General features: G+C 45.6%; 1 protein-coding gene across 1 annotated transcript; it reads left to right on the top strand.

Annotated features, from left to right (window-relative positions):
• The first annotated feature begins 214 nt into the window (after nt 1–214).
• On the top strand, nt 215–15,243 carry LOC142959969 (sodium- and chloride-dependent creatine transporter 1). The gene is made up of 14 exons (XM_076101509.1): nt 215–341; nt 4,011–4,142; nt 4,591–4,778; nt 4,845–4,909; nt 5,872–6,004; nt 7,279–7,413; nt 7,493–7,596; nt 11,644–11,768; nt 12,526–12,638; nt 13,416–13,556; nt 13,866–13,968; nt 14,633–14,733; nt 14,810–14,980; nt 15,115–15,243. Exons 1-14 carry the CDS (start codon nt 254–256, stop codon nt 15,241–15,243), a joined length of 1,728 nt encoding a protein of 575 aa, XP_075957624.1. The 5' UTR covers nt 215–253.
• The last annotated feature ends 820 nt before the right edge of the window (nt 15,244–16,063 follow it).

Here is a 16,063-nt window from a genome sequence, read left to right as displayed (position 1 = left end):
TCTTCTCTGGTTTCTGTTTCCTTTGTGCATCCAGGTGAAATCAGTCTCCCCCAGCTGGAGGCAGGGAACCTGTCCGAGGAGGAGGGGGGGGGGCGGCGGCGGGTCGGCCCGCCCCCTGGTGCCCGTGCCCGGAGCGATCCCCGACACCGGGTGCGGCGAGGGCGGAGGTGCCGGCCATCCGCAGACCCAGGACGGGGCCGTGGCTGTGGCCGTGCCGGTGCCAGTGGTGGAGAGGGAGACCTGGACCCGGCAGATGGACTTCATCATGTCCTGCGTGGGCTTCGCTGTCGGGCTGGGCAACGTGTGGCGGTTCCCTTACCTGTGCTACAAGAACGGAGGAGGTGAGTGTATGCACACACACGCACACACACGCGCACACACACACACACACACACACACACACACACACACACACACACACACACACACACACACACACACACTTTTAAATCTTTACACCCATAGAGTGCTGCAGGAATTAGTCCTAAAACCAGGAAGTGAGGTCACATTTTATGCACTTCTGGTTCCCTCGTCTTGATGTTTTTTGGTTAGATGCCTAAAATATATTATGTGGTTAACACCGGCTTAAAGGGATAGTTTGGGTGTTTTGAAGTGGGGATTTATGAGGAACTTATCTGTAGTCAGTGTGTTACCCAGGCGCCAATGAAGAGTGAAGTGTGTTAAATTCTCTCTACTGTCCACCAGGGGGCGACTCCTCTGGTTGTATAGAAGTCTATGAGAAAATGACTCTACTTCTCTCTTGATTTATTACCTCAGTAAACATTGTAAACATGAGTTTATGGTCTCAATCTCTAGTTTCAAGTCTTCTTCAATACAGCATGATGTTCATTTAGTACATTATGGTCCATTTAGAGTCAAACAGACCATAAAGCAGGGGATGCTTTAGGGGCGGGGCTACACAGTGATTGACAGGTCTCTACCAGAGACGTATACGCTGTCTCTACGTCTCTCTTCAGTCCAGATATGGTCACTTCCTGTTCACTGGTTGCAAAAACAACAAGATGGCGACGGACAAAACGGCAGTCCACAATCCAATGGGTGACGACGACTACGTCCACTTCTTATATACAGTATATTACTGATTGTAGATGGCGGTGGGCACGAACCCAGTTTGGAGAAACGTGCAGGAGTAAATAACACGAGAGCAAAGCAGTAAACTACTGTGACAGTTAGCCACCTAAAAGAAAGGCCCACCTAAAAATATCAACATCCGTTTTAGTGTACGCTGTATTTAGAATATTGTCACCGCTTTATGTTACCATCAGACAGCCCTGTGTGACGGTAATAATCCACATTCCTACATGCCGGGAGACGCAGTCATGGCTCTGCATGAACAGAGGTGGGCTGAGCTCAGAGCCCTGAGGGTCACCTCAAACCTCTTCCTTTTTGTGCTCTGCTGATCCCAACAGCTCGGGGTCTGGAGGTCCTCGGTCCACTAAGAGAGGGTGGGACTCAGACAAGTGCTGCACTCGTAGACAACCAGTGTTAACGGCGGCGATTGCGTCAAAAGCGGAGCTGAATTCAACTAAAATCACTCCGACTCCTTCAGCACTCTCACATGATGAAATGTGATTTATCGGTTAAGTTAAAAGATTTAGAGATAGAGCGAATACAAGGTCAAGACTTTACAAAAAGAAAATGTAGACATAGAAAAAAATATTTATCTATTCATTCATTCTTTTATTTATTTATTTTTGAATTATTTAATTCATTCTTTTATTTATTCATTCATTCATTCATTTCCCTCTTGACTTTAAGAACCCTTGTCTCAGCTCAGAGCCTCCTGACTCTCACAGTGAAGCGGATGAAACCGGTTGCTCCTGCGTGTCTGAGAGCACGTAGACCTCCCGCGTGGTTTCACTTTATGTATCTCGGCCTCCGGTTGCTGCACAGGGACCGCCTCTCTCTGGCATATAAGGTTATTTATTGTGCGTCTCTCCACCCCCCTCCCACACTCACACACACACAAGCGTTCCCTCCTTCTTCTTTTCAACAACTTGTCCAAAAGTAACCTGCAGATTTTGGCCTTGACTTCTCTTATCTATGCCCCGCCCACTTTTCTGTTATTTTTTTATTTTTATGAGGGGAAACTGCAACTGTGTGTGTGTGTGTGTGTGTGTTAGTCCCTCCCTCTCACTCACATGTGTGTGTGTGTCTTGTGACCCGTGGCTCTGATACCCACCTTCTGGTATATCGTATAACAATGGCCTCACACAGTCTACCCCCCCTTTTTCCTCACCCACCCCCCACCACTGAGCTCCTGCTCTCATGTCGCATACAAAAGGTTCTCTCTCTCTCTCCCTCTCTCTCTCCCCCTCTCTCTCTCTCCCCCTCTCTCTCTCTCCTGCTGATAAGGAGGTGCATGAATACGTCACTCCGTCCACGACTCTGCACCGTAAACGTTTGATTAATAATCTGTAAACGTGACTCAGGTTCTGGGCCCGATGTGTCCGGTCCAGTTATGATTGGGGGGGATTTACTTAAGCCTCTTTAAGGATGAGGAGGCCAATATGTCGGGGGGGGGGGGGTAATGTCAGTGCAAGCATTTCACTTCATTCACTCTCTCTCTCTCTCTCTCTCTCTCTCTCTCTCTCTCTCTCTCTCTCTCTCTCTCTCTCATGAATGTGTCCTTATAAGGCTGCAGCCCTCTGCTCTCAGAGAACGACTCGGAGGATGATGGACCGAATGAGGCGCGAGTCCATCGAGTCCCCGAGTCATTTGATGACGCTCCTCTATCCCCCATCTTTCCCTCCTTTTTCTCTCCTTCGCCTCTCTCTCCGCTCTGCGTCACGGCTGCGTCATGTGACTCCCTCCCATCTGCTCGCTGTGGCAGCTTCATCACCCACTTATTCTGTCATTCAAACCAAATAAAATCGCTGTCGTTGTTTGCTGCGTATTCCCGACGAGGATTCAAAAATGAGGTTATGAATTGACGGCTCGTTCTAATCAAAAGTAGGCCGGTCCTAGATGTCTCTATCAGGACTAATAACTCCTTCCTGTCCCACATTTTGATTGTCCTTTTCAAGGACTCACTTATCAACAGGTTTCCAAACACTTGAAGGACGCGGGGACAATGCCCCGAGTACACTTCCAGTGTGTCTCTTATCTGTGGCCTTGTCTGTCCTCCTCCCTGGCCTACTTCCTGCATTGGTTCCTCCTCCTGTCGACCGACCGTTCCTTGTTGTGTCGAGTGCTCGATTAGTACGAGCCATGTTTGCGCAGCTCGTGTCCTTAAAAAACTTCAAACAACTTGTCCTTTTCAAAAGCAGGACAAAGTTAATGAGCCCGGTTCTTCTACTTTAAAAATAAGAGTGAGTTAAAGCTGCTACAGGGGACTTTCTTTTTCGGCAGTGCTGGTGTTTGTGAGCACCTTCAGAAAACCAAATTTTACTGCAGCAGTACACCTCACCTCTTATAGTACATGAGACATGAAGTCTAGCACTGTCAACTCACAGCAAGAGGGGCCATGGTTCGATTCCCGGTCTGGACGGCCCCTTCTGTGTGGAGTTTGCATGTTCTCCCCCGTAACCAGCGTGGGTTCTCTTTAGGTTCTCCAGGTTCCTCCCACAGTCCAAAGACATGCAGCTTTGGTTAATTGAAGACTCTAAATTGCCCCGTAGGCGTGGATGGTTGTCTCTCTCTATGTGTCAGACCTGTGATAGTCTGGCCACCCCTCACTTCGCCCAATGTCAGCTTGGATGGGCTCCAATCATCATTTCGGACGCGCTGAACGGTCACTTACCCGGGAGCCTCTTTGCCGGTTGGAGACATGTCCCAACCTCATGTGATGACTCGTGAGAATTATAAAAGTCTGAACTAAATATAAAGATATGTTACGGCGAGCTGAAGTGAAATCTTTTACTTACATTGAAGCGTTATTGACGTGACAGAGCCGCCCACTGTCTGGCATGAACGTTGCCGTCACTACTTGCATTGCATTGTGGGATATCATCTTGTGACAAATACGTGTGTGTGTTCTGTGTTTTCAGGGGTTTTCCTGATCCCCTACCTGCTGATCGTGTTCATCGGAGGCATCCCGGTCTTCTTCCTGGAGATCGCACTGGGACAGTTTATGAAGCAGGGAGGGGTCTCAGCCTGGAACATCGCACCCCTCTTCAAAGGTACCGCCGTCTGACACACCGACGACACATTTATCTTTTTATATAACAACGTAAATTAAGACTACTATATCTCGCGCGGCTTGCTGCGTCTTTTTTAACATTAGCTTAACACAAACCCTGAACTGTAGGATTCTGAATAGTTAATAGTAGAGTTTAAATGAATGAAAACTAATTAGCCTCCTGCTGTTGGTCGGTAAAGTCGTATAGCGCCTCTAATACAGCAAAAGTCCCCACAATGAGAAAGAAACGCTGATAAAGTCGGGCGCTTTTCTGCTTTAAGTTGAGTTTTTTTCAACTTAAGATGTTGAGGGTGCTCAGCAACAAAACATCACTGCAAACGAGGACGTCTGACTCCACAACTAAGAAAGTAGCGATAGCAGAACGGCTAACGTCCGTAGCTCGGTCTGCTCAGGCCTTAACGTGCCTCCTCTGGCTCCTCCTCTCTCAGGTCTGGGCTTGGCCTCCATGGTGATCGTGTTCTTCTGTAACACCTACTACATCATGATCCTGGTGTGGGGCCTCTACTTTCTCTTCCACTCCTTCACCAACCAGCTGCCCTGGGCCACCTGTGGCCACCCCTGGAACACCCCCAACTGCACGCAGGACTTCCGGCGCGCCTGCTACAACCGCAGCTTCGCCTCCTCCTCCTCCCCCGCCAACCTCCTCTCCTCCACGCCCACGTTGAACCTGTCTTCAATCCAGCTGCTCCTCAACGGAAGCTGCCCGGAGGCCGAGGGCATGCGCTCCCCGGTCATCGAGTTCTGGGAGTATGTTCTGCATTGTCTGGGGGTTTGAGTCCGGCAGCGCGTCGGCTCTCTTTACCAAAACACATTTTATCATCTTGACTGGAGGCCGTATTTTATTCTGATGTTTTTATGTCAGTTAGAAAAACTACCGGTCGTATATTTTGTTTTCCTTGCATCAATCTGGCATTTAAAAAAACACCATAAAAATCACATTTGACAAAATGAAATGTTAACTAAGCACTCTGTTATTCAAATGCAGTCATGGTCAAAGACGGGGGGGGGGGTCGCAAAATACATTATTAGGGTCACAAAATACATTTGTAGAATATTTTCCACAGTTTTTTATTTAAAGGAGCAACGTTTGACATTACAACTATAATGTGTGTGACGGTTTAGAGGAGTCTTTCTCCCTCTGGGTGTTGTTTTCACAGCTTCTCTCCGTTAGCGCTGTTAGCTTTGAGAGGCAACAGATCTCATTTATAGCCGCAGCACACCTTTGAATTGTTATCTATTTATAACATTTAATCTGACGCGGAAGGCTGCTGTGTTTGTTTTACTGATGAGAGGAAACAAAGAGAGCCTCCTCTCTAATGCGTTCACTCGGTCTCTTCTGTAAAGTATGTGACAATATGTTTTCAATAACACATAAAGCAACGTGCTCATGATAATATAAGGTAGCGGTGTAACGGACCACTAGTAATAATAATAATACATTGTATTTGTTTAAAAGGTACTCAAAGGCACTTTACATGGTAAACACAGAAACAATGTAAGGAATACAAACAGATAACATAACAGTAAGAAACAAAACAAAAACATTGAACTAGCATCACAACTGTCTTTTGTGCTGATTTGATCCGTTGCACCACTAATATAAGGAAATGTGAATATGGCAGTACAATGCCCTCAAACGTTCTCTGACACACGCTCTTCTCATGGTTTGTAGAAAGAGACTAACGGACCTCTTGTGTTCTTCCTCCTAGACGTAAAGTGCTCCGTCTGTCCGGCGGGCTGCACGAGCCCGGAGACATCAGCTATGAGATGGTGCTGTGTCTCATAATCACCTGGATCATTGTGTACTTCTGCATGTGGAAAGGAGTCAAATCCACTGGCAAGGTAAAGCGTTTTCTGACTGTGCGATCAATGTTTCATTTCACTGTTTTTTGGGTGTGCGGACTGCCGATTCATATTTATGCTTTTTGATGCGTTAGCGCTCAGGGGGCTTATCGAGGGCAGAGCTTCATGCTACAGGTTTACATAACTGCAGGATTTGTGTTGGTCCTTTTGACCCAAATCAGCTTTCAGATCAGCGTCTAGTCTGAAGCGCATATCCACACAAATATAAACACGTGTATTTCCTCCTCTTTTTTTTTTTTAATGTCTGCTAATTTGTGTAGTTTTCCCCTAACGTGTATTTATGTTTACGTGCAGCTTAATGTTTCAGTCGGGCTATAATCTCATTATCTTAATGACGTTACATAATGCTATTCAGTGGGATAAAGCAGATGATGCTCCACGCTCTTTTTAAAAGCTGCGTGCTCTAATGCGTCGGGATAACGAGTGTAGCATATGGAGATGTCTGTGTTTGCATACTTGTGTCTCCAGAGTAGCCAAAGCTCACAGAGCGAAGGGGGGGGGAGAAGAAAAAAAAATAACGAAGGAGATTTGAACCAGCCAGCGAGCTGTAAGCCGATTAGTAACTTTCCACCATGTAGAAGTTTCGAGAGCTTTGAAAGGGGCTTTTCTGCCCGTGTTTCGCCCGAGATAAAGGCAAATATTTGTGCCCTTCTCACTGCCATACTGATTTAGCCGTGACGGGGTTCCTCTGTTAGGTAGCAACGGGGTGGAGGGGTGGTGGATGGGGGGGGCGACTTTCTCAGCATAACTTGACAAAGACGACCTTGTGGAAAGGTTTGCCACAAACCCCTGCTATTGCAGGAGGTTTACAAATTGTCTGGCTTTCCATTTACAGGCTACCTTTTCTTCAAAGTAACATGACAGGGCCCATTACACATCTACTACAGGAGGGACCTAATGGGCTTCTACTTAAGACTTGAGTATTTGCAAAGCAGGTAATTGCTTAATCAAAGTGATAAAAACATACTTGGGTGCAGTTACATTGAAACATTTGACTGTAGCTGATGTTGATAAGCACTGAACTGTTACCAACTAGCCTGTTTAAATTATAACTGCATCTTTTTATGTACCTACTTACATGTAATGTGAGGAGTTTGACTGTGTTAAGGGTTTTTACTGCTTTCACTTAATTCAAGTTTTAATGCATAGCACTCAAACTTCACCCCTCCTCACCCCCAAGTTTACTTTTACAAATTGTCCCCCGCTGTGTTGAGAGGTGTGCTTCACCGCTCCCTCGTTCCGTCTTTCTCTAGGTGGTTTACTTCACCGCTCTGTTCCCCTACCTGGTTCTGGTGGTTCTCTTGGCCCACGGCGTCACTCTCCCCGGAGCTTTGGATGGGATTGTTTACTATCTGAAACCAGACTGGTCCAAACTCGGAGAGGCACAGGTATATTTGTGGAGTAAAGAAAACATTGTGTGTCAACCCAGTCAAGAGATTGTAAACAACTAGATTCTGTCTGTGATAGGTGTGGATCGATGCGGGCACTCAGATTTTCTTCTCCTATGCCATCGGACTGGGTGCCCTGACCGCGCTGGGCAGCTACAACCGCTTCCATAACAACTGTTACCAGTGAGTTTACACACACAACACAAAACCAGACACCACTGCCGCTGGAGGGAGGCCAACACCAACGTCAGCCAGAACTCGTGCACGTCGACTACCGACCTGAGGACTAGAATCAAACACAATGTGTTTACACTCGCACGGGGTACCAAAGATCTGTTCATTTTCTCCTAAAAACTGCACACTTAAACGTGTTGTTTTAAACTGATATGACCGTGCTGTGATGAAACACATCAATACTGGTGTTAATGTTGACATTTCTTACCAAATTTATACAAATTTCATGGTTGTAAATGGCTCAAAACACTGTTTTAAATTAGTTTGGGACTAATCTACGTCATGAAATAAAAGAATATTAACTTCCTCTCCACACAGCGTCTACAGTTTTAACGTTTTCAGTAAACACTGTGTAGCTTTACAATCACAGCACAAGTCTGTTTCTCCTTTCTGTGACTGTAAATTAATCTGTCAGCACATTCCAACGTCTGCTGAATCAGAGTTCATGAGATAGCAATGTGCTTTCTTACACTGACAAGAGTTTGAAGACGAAGCATCGAGTTGTTTAGTTTTTATCATTTAGAGGCTAGCTAGCTAGCTAACGCTAACTTGCTAAAGCCGCCATTCAAGATTCAAGATGTTTGTTTTCACTTCGATGATACAAGTACAATCGTGTGAAATGCTTTTTGCTGGGAGGCTCCATAAAAGAGAGTAAATATAAAAATAACTATGAAGTATAGATATAGTAACAAAACCATAAGAAGATAAAATATCCATCTAAGAAGAATACAAACAAACATAAAGATGTTCCTAACGCTACACTGGTTACTAGTTGGCTTGCTAGCACGCTAATTCCACCATTTTACTCATTTAAGCTTTAATGACGTCTAATGGATGCGTTACTGCCCCCTACTGGACTGCGGAGCAGTAGATTAACAGGAAAGAGAAAAAAACGACTCTTAAGTAATTAATTAGAAGATTGCGTACTTTCCATGACGTCTTTACGAGCAGATTCCCCGATGGCAATCTTTTGTTTTCCATCAATTACTCCTGATATTAACTCCCTTCTTTCTTCATCATACCTGTAGTTTGACAGTTTCTGGTTCATTGGGTTCATTACAAAATAAAATATTAGAAAAATATCTATTTGATGATTTACCGCCACTTTTATTTACACAGATTAAAGCCAGAATGCCCTCGTATGGTCACACACCTTTCAGAGAGTAGAAGTAGGCGTGGTTTTCTCTGAACTGTTTGCCTACTTATTTGCATATTTATATATTATACCGTAGCTGGACTTACTCAGAAAAGTTATACATTAATTACCAACAGGAACAACCGTCAGATACACTCTCTGAATGGAATCATGATGAATAGGCGCAGGGACTTTTCCATGCACCCCACTCACATTTCAGATGTAAAGTGATCTCCCTGCATTATCAAAATAGAACGTGAACGTGTTGCCAGGAAGAATCACAGCGTCATTAAGCCCTGACTATATGGAACAAGCTCTATTTTACTTTCAGGCAGTTGTTCTGTGATGCTCTCTGAGAGGCTGTAGAGATGAACTGATGTAATGAAGGATCAGTTAGATCCTGAGTGGATCTGTTTTTAGCAACAGCTGGCCTCACTGATGGTTGGGCATGAGTTTAACCTACACAGTCAGATATGTAAACATATCAAGGCCCTTACAGAAGAGTTAGCCCCGCTGCAGAAGTAGAATTATTTTGCACTTGCATATTTGAAATGCCCATAATAGGAGGAGCCTCCTGTTTCCTCTGCCTTGACCTTAATTGGAAGTTTAAAGATGAGTTCAGATCCTGAGGTATGTCGGCTCGGCTCTGTTTCTCACACACACATACTTGGAGTAGCCCAGGAATAGCTTGTAATGGATGTGTAAACAAACATGCCTGCAGATGCCGATGTATAGGACAAATCTGGGTCTTTTTTAACTTGCCTCCAAACCACTAAAGCTTATCTTGTCTTTTTTTAGCCATGCTAGCAGTGGAGCTGTATGAATCCTCTGTTTGGTCCAAAAGACTTTGCTCCAGAACCACGAGAGGGATGGCCATGAATTCTTGATAGATTAGCAGTATTCACGCGACTGATGCTAAGCATGCTAATGTGCTAACATTAACCAATGTTAATGCTGCATGTCAGAATGTTACAGGCCAAACGCTAGAACAATAACATCCAGTAGTTGTTGACCCAGTTGGTAAAATGTACATAACAGCGCAGTAATGTTGCAGAAGTAACCTGAAGTATATTTTAAATCAAGAGAGAAGTAGAGTAATTTTCTCATAGACTTCTATACAACCAGAGGAGTCGCCCCCTGATAGGCATTAGAGAGAATGCAGCTTTAAGACTCTTTTCACTTTTCAATACCGATGGTTGACACCTGCTCCCCACACACCTGTCCGACATTAGATTAAAGGTCTCTGTGTCCGACCATTTCTGTCATTTTTCCGGAAACTGATTATCCGACATTCACGAATGTTCCGTTATCCCCGTATTTTAAACCTTCTCTACGTCAGCCTGCTTTTCATTCCACCTTTGAGTTTGCCCATTTCAGATCAGGTATCAACACTTCATTGATTTTCCGACGTGGTCAGACATCACGTCGTACGAACTAAACTCTCTTGGACCAGGTCCGGCTGTGTAGAGCCGGACCCGACGGTCTGGAATGTCCTATAAATTCCCCATTTCACAGTAGATAAACACATTTTTCGGTAATGTTCTAACAATAAGTGTTTCAGCCTCAAAGGGCTTTTGACCTCTAGTCTTTTGTTTAATAATTGCGGTCGGCTGTCACTTGTTTTGGTTATTATCATCCATGAGCGTTCTTCTTTTATAGAGTGGAGGTTGCTACTCAACACAGCTGCTGCAGTGTCACAATCACCACACTGCTGTTTATACATTCCTCACATCGTTGCCAGCTAAACTTCGGTAGTCAGGATAAACAGAAGGTCATCCCTCGCTGTGCTGAGCGGATAACAAGAGACTGTTCATCAACATAATCAACTCCACCATGGTCACGTGACTTCACGTTAGTCTATAAAGGAACTCCACCACGGTCACGTGACTTCACGTTAGTCTATAAAGGAACTCCACCACGGTCACGTAACTTCACGTTAGTCTATAAAGGAACTCCACCACGGTCACGTGACTTCACGTTAGGCTATAAAGGAACTCCACCACGGTCACGTAACTTCACGTTAGTCTATAAAGGAACTCCACCGCGGTCACGTGACTTCACGTTAGTCTATAAAGGAACTCCACCGCGGTCACGTGACTTCACGTTAGTCTATAGAGGAACTCCACCGCGGTCACGTGACTTCACGTTAGTCTATAGAGGAACTCCACCACGGTCACGTGACTTCATGTTAGTCTATAAAGGAACTCCACCGCGGTCACGTGACTTCACGTTAGTCTATAGAGGAACTCCACCGCAGTCACGTGACTTCACGTTAGTCTATAAAGGAACTCCACCGCGGTCACGTGACTTCACGTTAGTCTATAAAGGAACTCCACCGCGGTCACGTGACTTCACGTTAGTCAACAGAGGAACTCCACCGCGGTCACGTGACTTCACGTTAGTCTACAGAGGAACTCCACCGCGGTCACGTGACTTCACGTTAGTCTATAAAGGAACTCCACCGTGGTCACATGACTTCATGTCTCCACCAATAAGCTAAAGGAGGACTAGTGTTCTAGTGAGGACAGTTAGTCTCATTTACACTCTTTAAGACACGTCAAAGTTTCTAAATTCACCATAGGGGTTTTTACCGACATGTTTTATATCACAGAACTAAACGTTAAAATCTCTTTATTTGGCACAATCCACCTGAACTCAAGGATGAACTGATTAGAATTTGGTGGTCAAAGGTCACTGTGACCTCACAACTCAAGAAATCACATGCTAATTATGACAATTTCACACAAATGTGTAACAGGATAAAATGATGAAGTGATATTTTGCACAGACGTGGAGGTAAACTGCATTGTGACGGGAGACATGCAGTAATTTGATCTCTCTCTGTCTCTGTTTCTCTGTAGAGATGCGTTCTTGCTGGCCATGATCAACAGCGGAACCAGTTTCTTCGCAGGCTTCGTGGTGTTTTCTGTGCTGGGCTTCATGGCTGCAGAGCAAGGCGTGGACATCAGTAAGGTGGCGGAGAGCGGTAAGAAGAACACAGGCTTCACTAAAACACAGTGCAATGAGTATTGGTGGTGTAACGGACCGATGTCGAGCCGTGATCCGTACGGATCCCAACTCACGGGTCAACGCGCATGTGAACCACAAATTAATTATTCAACGTCAACCATCGCAGTGTAAATAAAGTTTTATTGACGATGGTTCTCCTCCAATATTCAGTAGAACATGTGTTTCTAGTCTCTGATCTCTGATCATGTTTCATTGTAAACAACCAATCAGTGTTTAAAGCAACAGGAGGAGAGCTAGTAACGTTAGCAGCACCGCTAACGGCTAACCAACAGGAGGAGAGCTAGTAACGTTAGCAGCACCGCTAACGGCTAACCAACAGAGGTTCACTTCAGTTACATTATGATGCCTTCAGGTTCTGCTCAATGAACATGAGTACTGGCTGAAGGTACATTATAACGTTATCATGTAATCTGGGTAACATTTAGAATTTCTGATGGTTTAAACTGACCTCTGAGGTTTGAAATGACAGAAAAATAAATATTCTGGATCCTTGTAGACCAGCTGCTTTAATCAAACAATAAGGGGATCTGTATCTGTTAATATGGATCATCAATGCTCAACAATTATTATCGGTATATCTAAAAGTTATATTTATACATATATATATATATATATATATATATACAGGCCGTGAGCTTTGTGATCCGTTGCACCACTAATGAGTACTGACAGTAAAAGCCCTTGAAACCTAATACCTCTGTCTGAACCTGCAGGTCCGGGTCTGGCCTTTATAGCGTACCCCAAGGCTGTGACGCTGATGCCTCTGGCGCCGCTCTGGGCTGCACTTTTCTTCTTCATGCTGCTCATCCTGGGCCTCGACAGCCAGGTAACACCGAGCTATATCCTACATGTGCTTGTCGTTTTGATTCCTGTAGCAGTTCATCTAGATTAGATCGCTCTTCTACATATCTTTCCCTCCCTCTCTCTCTCCCTCTCTCTTTCTCCCTCTCTCTCTGAATTCTTCTCACACTCAACAGTCGAGACTCGTCACGTCTACTTTCAGCATTTCTTAGCCGGTGCCTACATGCATTGTTTTACAGCTCAGGGGTTTTGTCAATGAGCTTCTGTCTTGTTTCACACAGAGAGCATTTGTCTGCTCTCCGACCCATTCATGTCCTCTCACTTTCCATTCTCTCCACCCGTCTCTCTCTCTCTCTCTCTCCTGCTCTCTCTCTCTGTTTCCTGCCGTGTTCATGTGTGGACATTTCTGGTAAAAGGTGTATAAAAATAGCCGCACAGCTGTTCTCCTCTCAGCTGTTCTCCCCTCAGCTGTTCTCCTCTCAGCTGTTTGTGGAGGGTTGAAATGTGATTCTGTAAAGACGCAAACATTCTTACTCTGGGAGACGTCTGATATCAGGCGATCTGTTCGATTCAGGTTTTTGTTTACGATATACATTATATCATGGAATTCTGATTCCTGTTTTAGTTTTGACCAATTTTGTTGTTGCATTGAACAATTCAGTAAATGTATACCTACATCTGTGTATTTATTTAAGTTTTGAATAACAATGCAGATATCACACCTGCACGTGTTCACAGACGCAGATCAGATTTATCTTCCTCACCGTCATGTGTCTCTCTCTCTCTCTCTCTCTCTCTCTAGTTCGTGGGCGTAGAGGGTTTGATCACAGGAATAATGGACATGCTGCCGCCTAAATCTGCCCTGGGCTCCCTGCGGCGAGAGGTGGTGGCCGCCATCTGCTGCTTCATCTGCTTCCTGATCGACATGTCCATGGTCACCGAGGTACACGGAGGGTTTCGGAGCTCGTTTTCGGTTTTTGACTCTTCAGAATTATTTAGGGACTCACAGTCGACAGATTAAAAACACAACGAACTGAATACTGATTTAGAATACAACATGGAAGTCTCTCACCGGAGCGTGAGATTGTTTTAATGTGTTTGTGAAATAACCCGGCCCTGATGTGTAGCTAACGCGTAGTTAGACACGGGAAACTGTTGCCAGGAATGAACGGGGACGAAGCAGGAAATGGGTCACGCATGAAGTATTAACAGGATGGTCCTGATGCAGACTGCTCTCTCTGTTTTCCGTCAGGGAGGGATGTATGTCTTCCAGCTGTTTGACTACTACTCGGCCAGCGGCATCACTCTGCTGTGGCAGGCCTTCTGGGAGTGTGTGGTGATTGCATGGGTCTATGGTGAGACAATACCGCACGGCTGACCTTTCGCTAAGCCCCGCCCCCCCCCGTTCATGCAGTCAGAGCCACGTCACCACAGAGCCCACACTGTTACTAACTGCACTCTGAATACATATGAATTATCTTTTGGAAAAAAGGCGATTTCAGAGAGAAGCAGACAGAAGGGTCGACAATATATGTTTTTAGGATAAATCCAGAACTAAATCATCAGTGAAAACAGGTTAAAAAGATAAAGATAGAAGCTAAAGCTACAGATCACAGAGTGACAGTGAACGACACATCACCTGGAGATCCAGACAGAAGACAATGAAACTAAAAACAACCCTGTTCCTCTTTATTCACTGTTATAAACCATTAAAATATATTCAGTACGCTAGCGTAGCAGAGCAGTGCTAACAATGGTTTATGATGTGCTAACGTCCTCTGCTAACGTTAGCTCGACTAACGTACCCTGGTCGGAGCTTAATCGATGCTACGATGTGATTGGCCAGTCTGCGTTCGAGGGGGCGGGTCTTAGCAAAGGGTCAATCGCAATACAAACAACACAAACTCCTGATGCCAATTTAAAAATGCACTTTTGTTTTGTTTGTCGTGTTACAAATGTGGCTTCAACTGCATTTCGTTACACGATGAGTCACGACGTCCTTTATGTGGTTTGTGTCAGGCGCAGACCGCTTCATGGATGACGTGGCTCGTATGATCGGCTATCAGCCGCTGCCCTACATGAAGTGGTGCTGGTCCTACATCACGCCTTTCGTCTGTGTGGTGAGTTCTGCATCGTTTCTTTTCCTTTGTTTTTCCTACACGTTTGCAACCAGCTGACGTGGTTCTGTGCATCCAGGCAGTGTTTACGTTCCACGTGGTGAACTACAAGCCGCTGACCTACAACAGCTCGTACACGTACCCCCTGTGGGGCGAAGTGCTCGGCTGGGTTTTGGCCCTGTCCTCCATGCTCTGCATCCCCGTCACCGTCCTCTACAAGCTGCTGCGCTGCAAAGGAACTTTGCGGGAGGTCAGTATGCAGCCGTGCACGGCCGCGCACACGTTGTCTTTTGTATCTGTTTTACAAAAGCGTCTCCTCGGATACTGCCCTCCCTCATCTCTGCTTTGCATGATTCCCCCCCCCCTTGTCTTCTCTCCGTGCAGCGGTGGCAGCACCTGACCACCCCGGTGTGGGGCCGACACCACCTGGAGTACCTGGCACCGGAGAACGAGGCCAAGCTGCTGCCGGCGGCGGGAACCAAGAGCACGCTTCTGTTTGAAAGTGTCATCTGATGAGAGCTGAACCCCCCCCTCCCCACACCACGAAGGTCGCCCCCTGACATCAGCACACACACACACACTACATAAAGTACACACACACCAACCGATTTTTTTAAAGCCCTCGGACGAACGGACCAAAGATTAGATGGGAGAAGAACTGACAGACGCCCACGCAGTCGCATCACACGATCACCCTCCGCTCTGCTTTTTTCCGACTCTACCTCGCCGACTCTCCCCTCTCTCTTACCGCCCCCCCCCCCCCCTCCAGCCTTTGTGCTGTCTTGTCTCGTCCTGTGAGTGTCCAGCGTAGTCGCGATATCTCCCCTCTTTCTGTGCCTGTCTGTCAGCCTTTCAGTGGCTCATCCGTCCCGACATAAAATGCTGAATGAGAGAAAAAAGATTTTCTGATTAAAAGTCTCTAAATCTGCTGCTGAGATGCCATGGTGTGAATGTGTGTGTGTGAATGTGTGTGTGTGTGTGTGTGTGTGTGTGTGTGTGAATGCTCGTATGTGTGTGTTGGACCGTGGAAGTGTCGTCTTCATTTACATGTGTCATCTGTATTCTCTCAATTAACTGTACAAAAAAACAAAACATCTTCCATTTGTTAAAAACAATGAAAAAGAGCCAAAAGCATCACCACTTCCATCTGTGTGTTATGAAGTAACTTAAGTATCCAGTGTGTTGTAGGGTCTGTGAATCAGTGTTATCAATATATCGGAGGGGGGTGACGATGATCAGTATTTCCACCTTAAGAGAAGGAGAGAAACGTGAGAATGAATTGCGCGGAAGAGCAGGAGACCAGGAATGTGGGGGAGGGGAAAGGAGACTTGAT

Source organism: Anarhichas minor, unplaced genomic scaffold (genome assembly GCF_050575085.1).
Source record: "Anarhichas minor isolate MPS153535 unplaced genomic scaffold, ASM5057508v1 ptg000003l, whole genome shotgun sequence".
Lineage (NCBI taxonomy): Eukaryota > Metazoa > Chordata > Actinopteri > Perciformes > Anarhichadidae > Anarhichas > Anarhichas minor.
The sequence above is the reverse complement of the archived record's forward strand: the minus strand, read 5'-3'. Positions and strand labels throughout refer to the sequence as shown.

Bases quoted from the DNA above. Each gene is read 5' to 3' on its own strand.
- LOC142959969 (XM_076101509.1), top strand. From the start codon at position 254: ATGGACTTCATCATGTCCTGCGTGGGCTTCGCTGTCGGGCTGGGCAAC. The intron at 4,779-4,844 runs GCCTCCTCCTCC...TCTTCAATCCAG, and splicing joins CCTGCTACAACCGCAGCTTC to CTGCTCCTCAACGGAAGCTG. The intron at 6,005-7,278 runs GTAAAGCGTTTT...GTCTTTCTCTAG, and splicing joins GAGTCAAATCCACTGGCAAG to GTGGTTTACTTCACCGCTCT.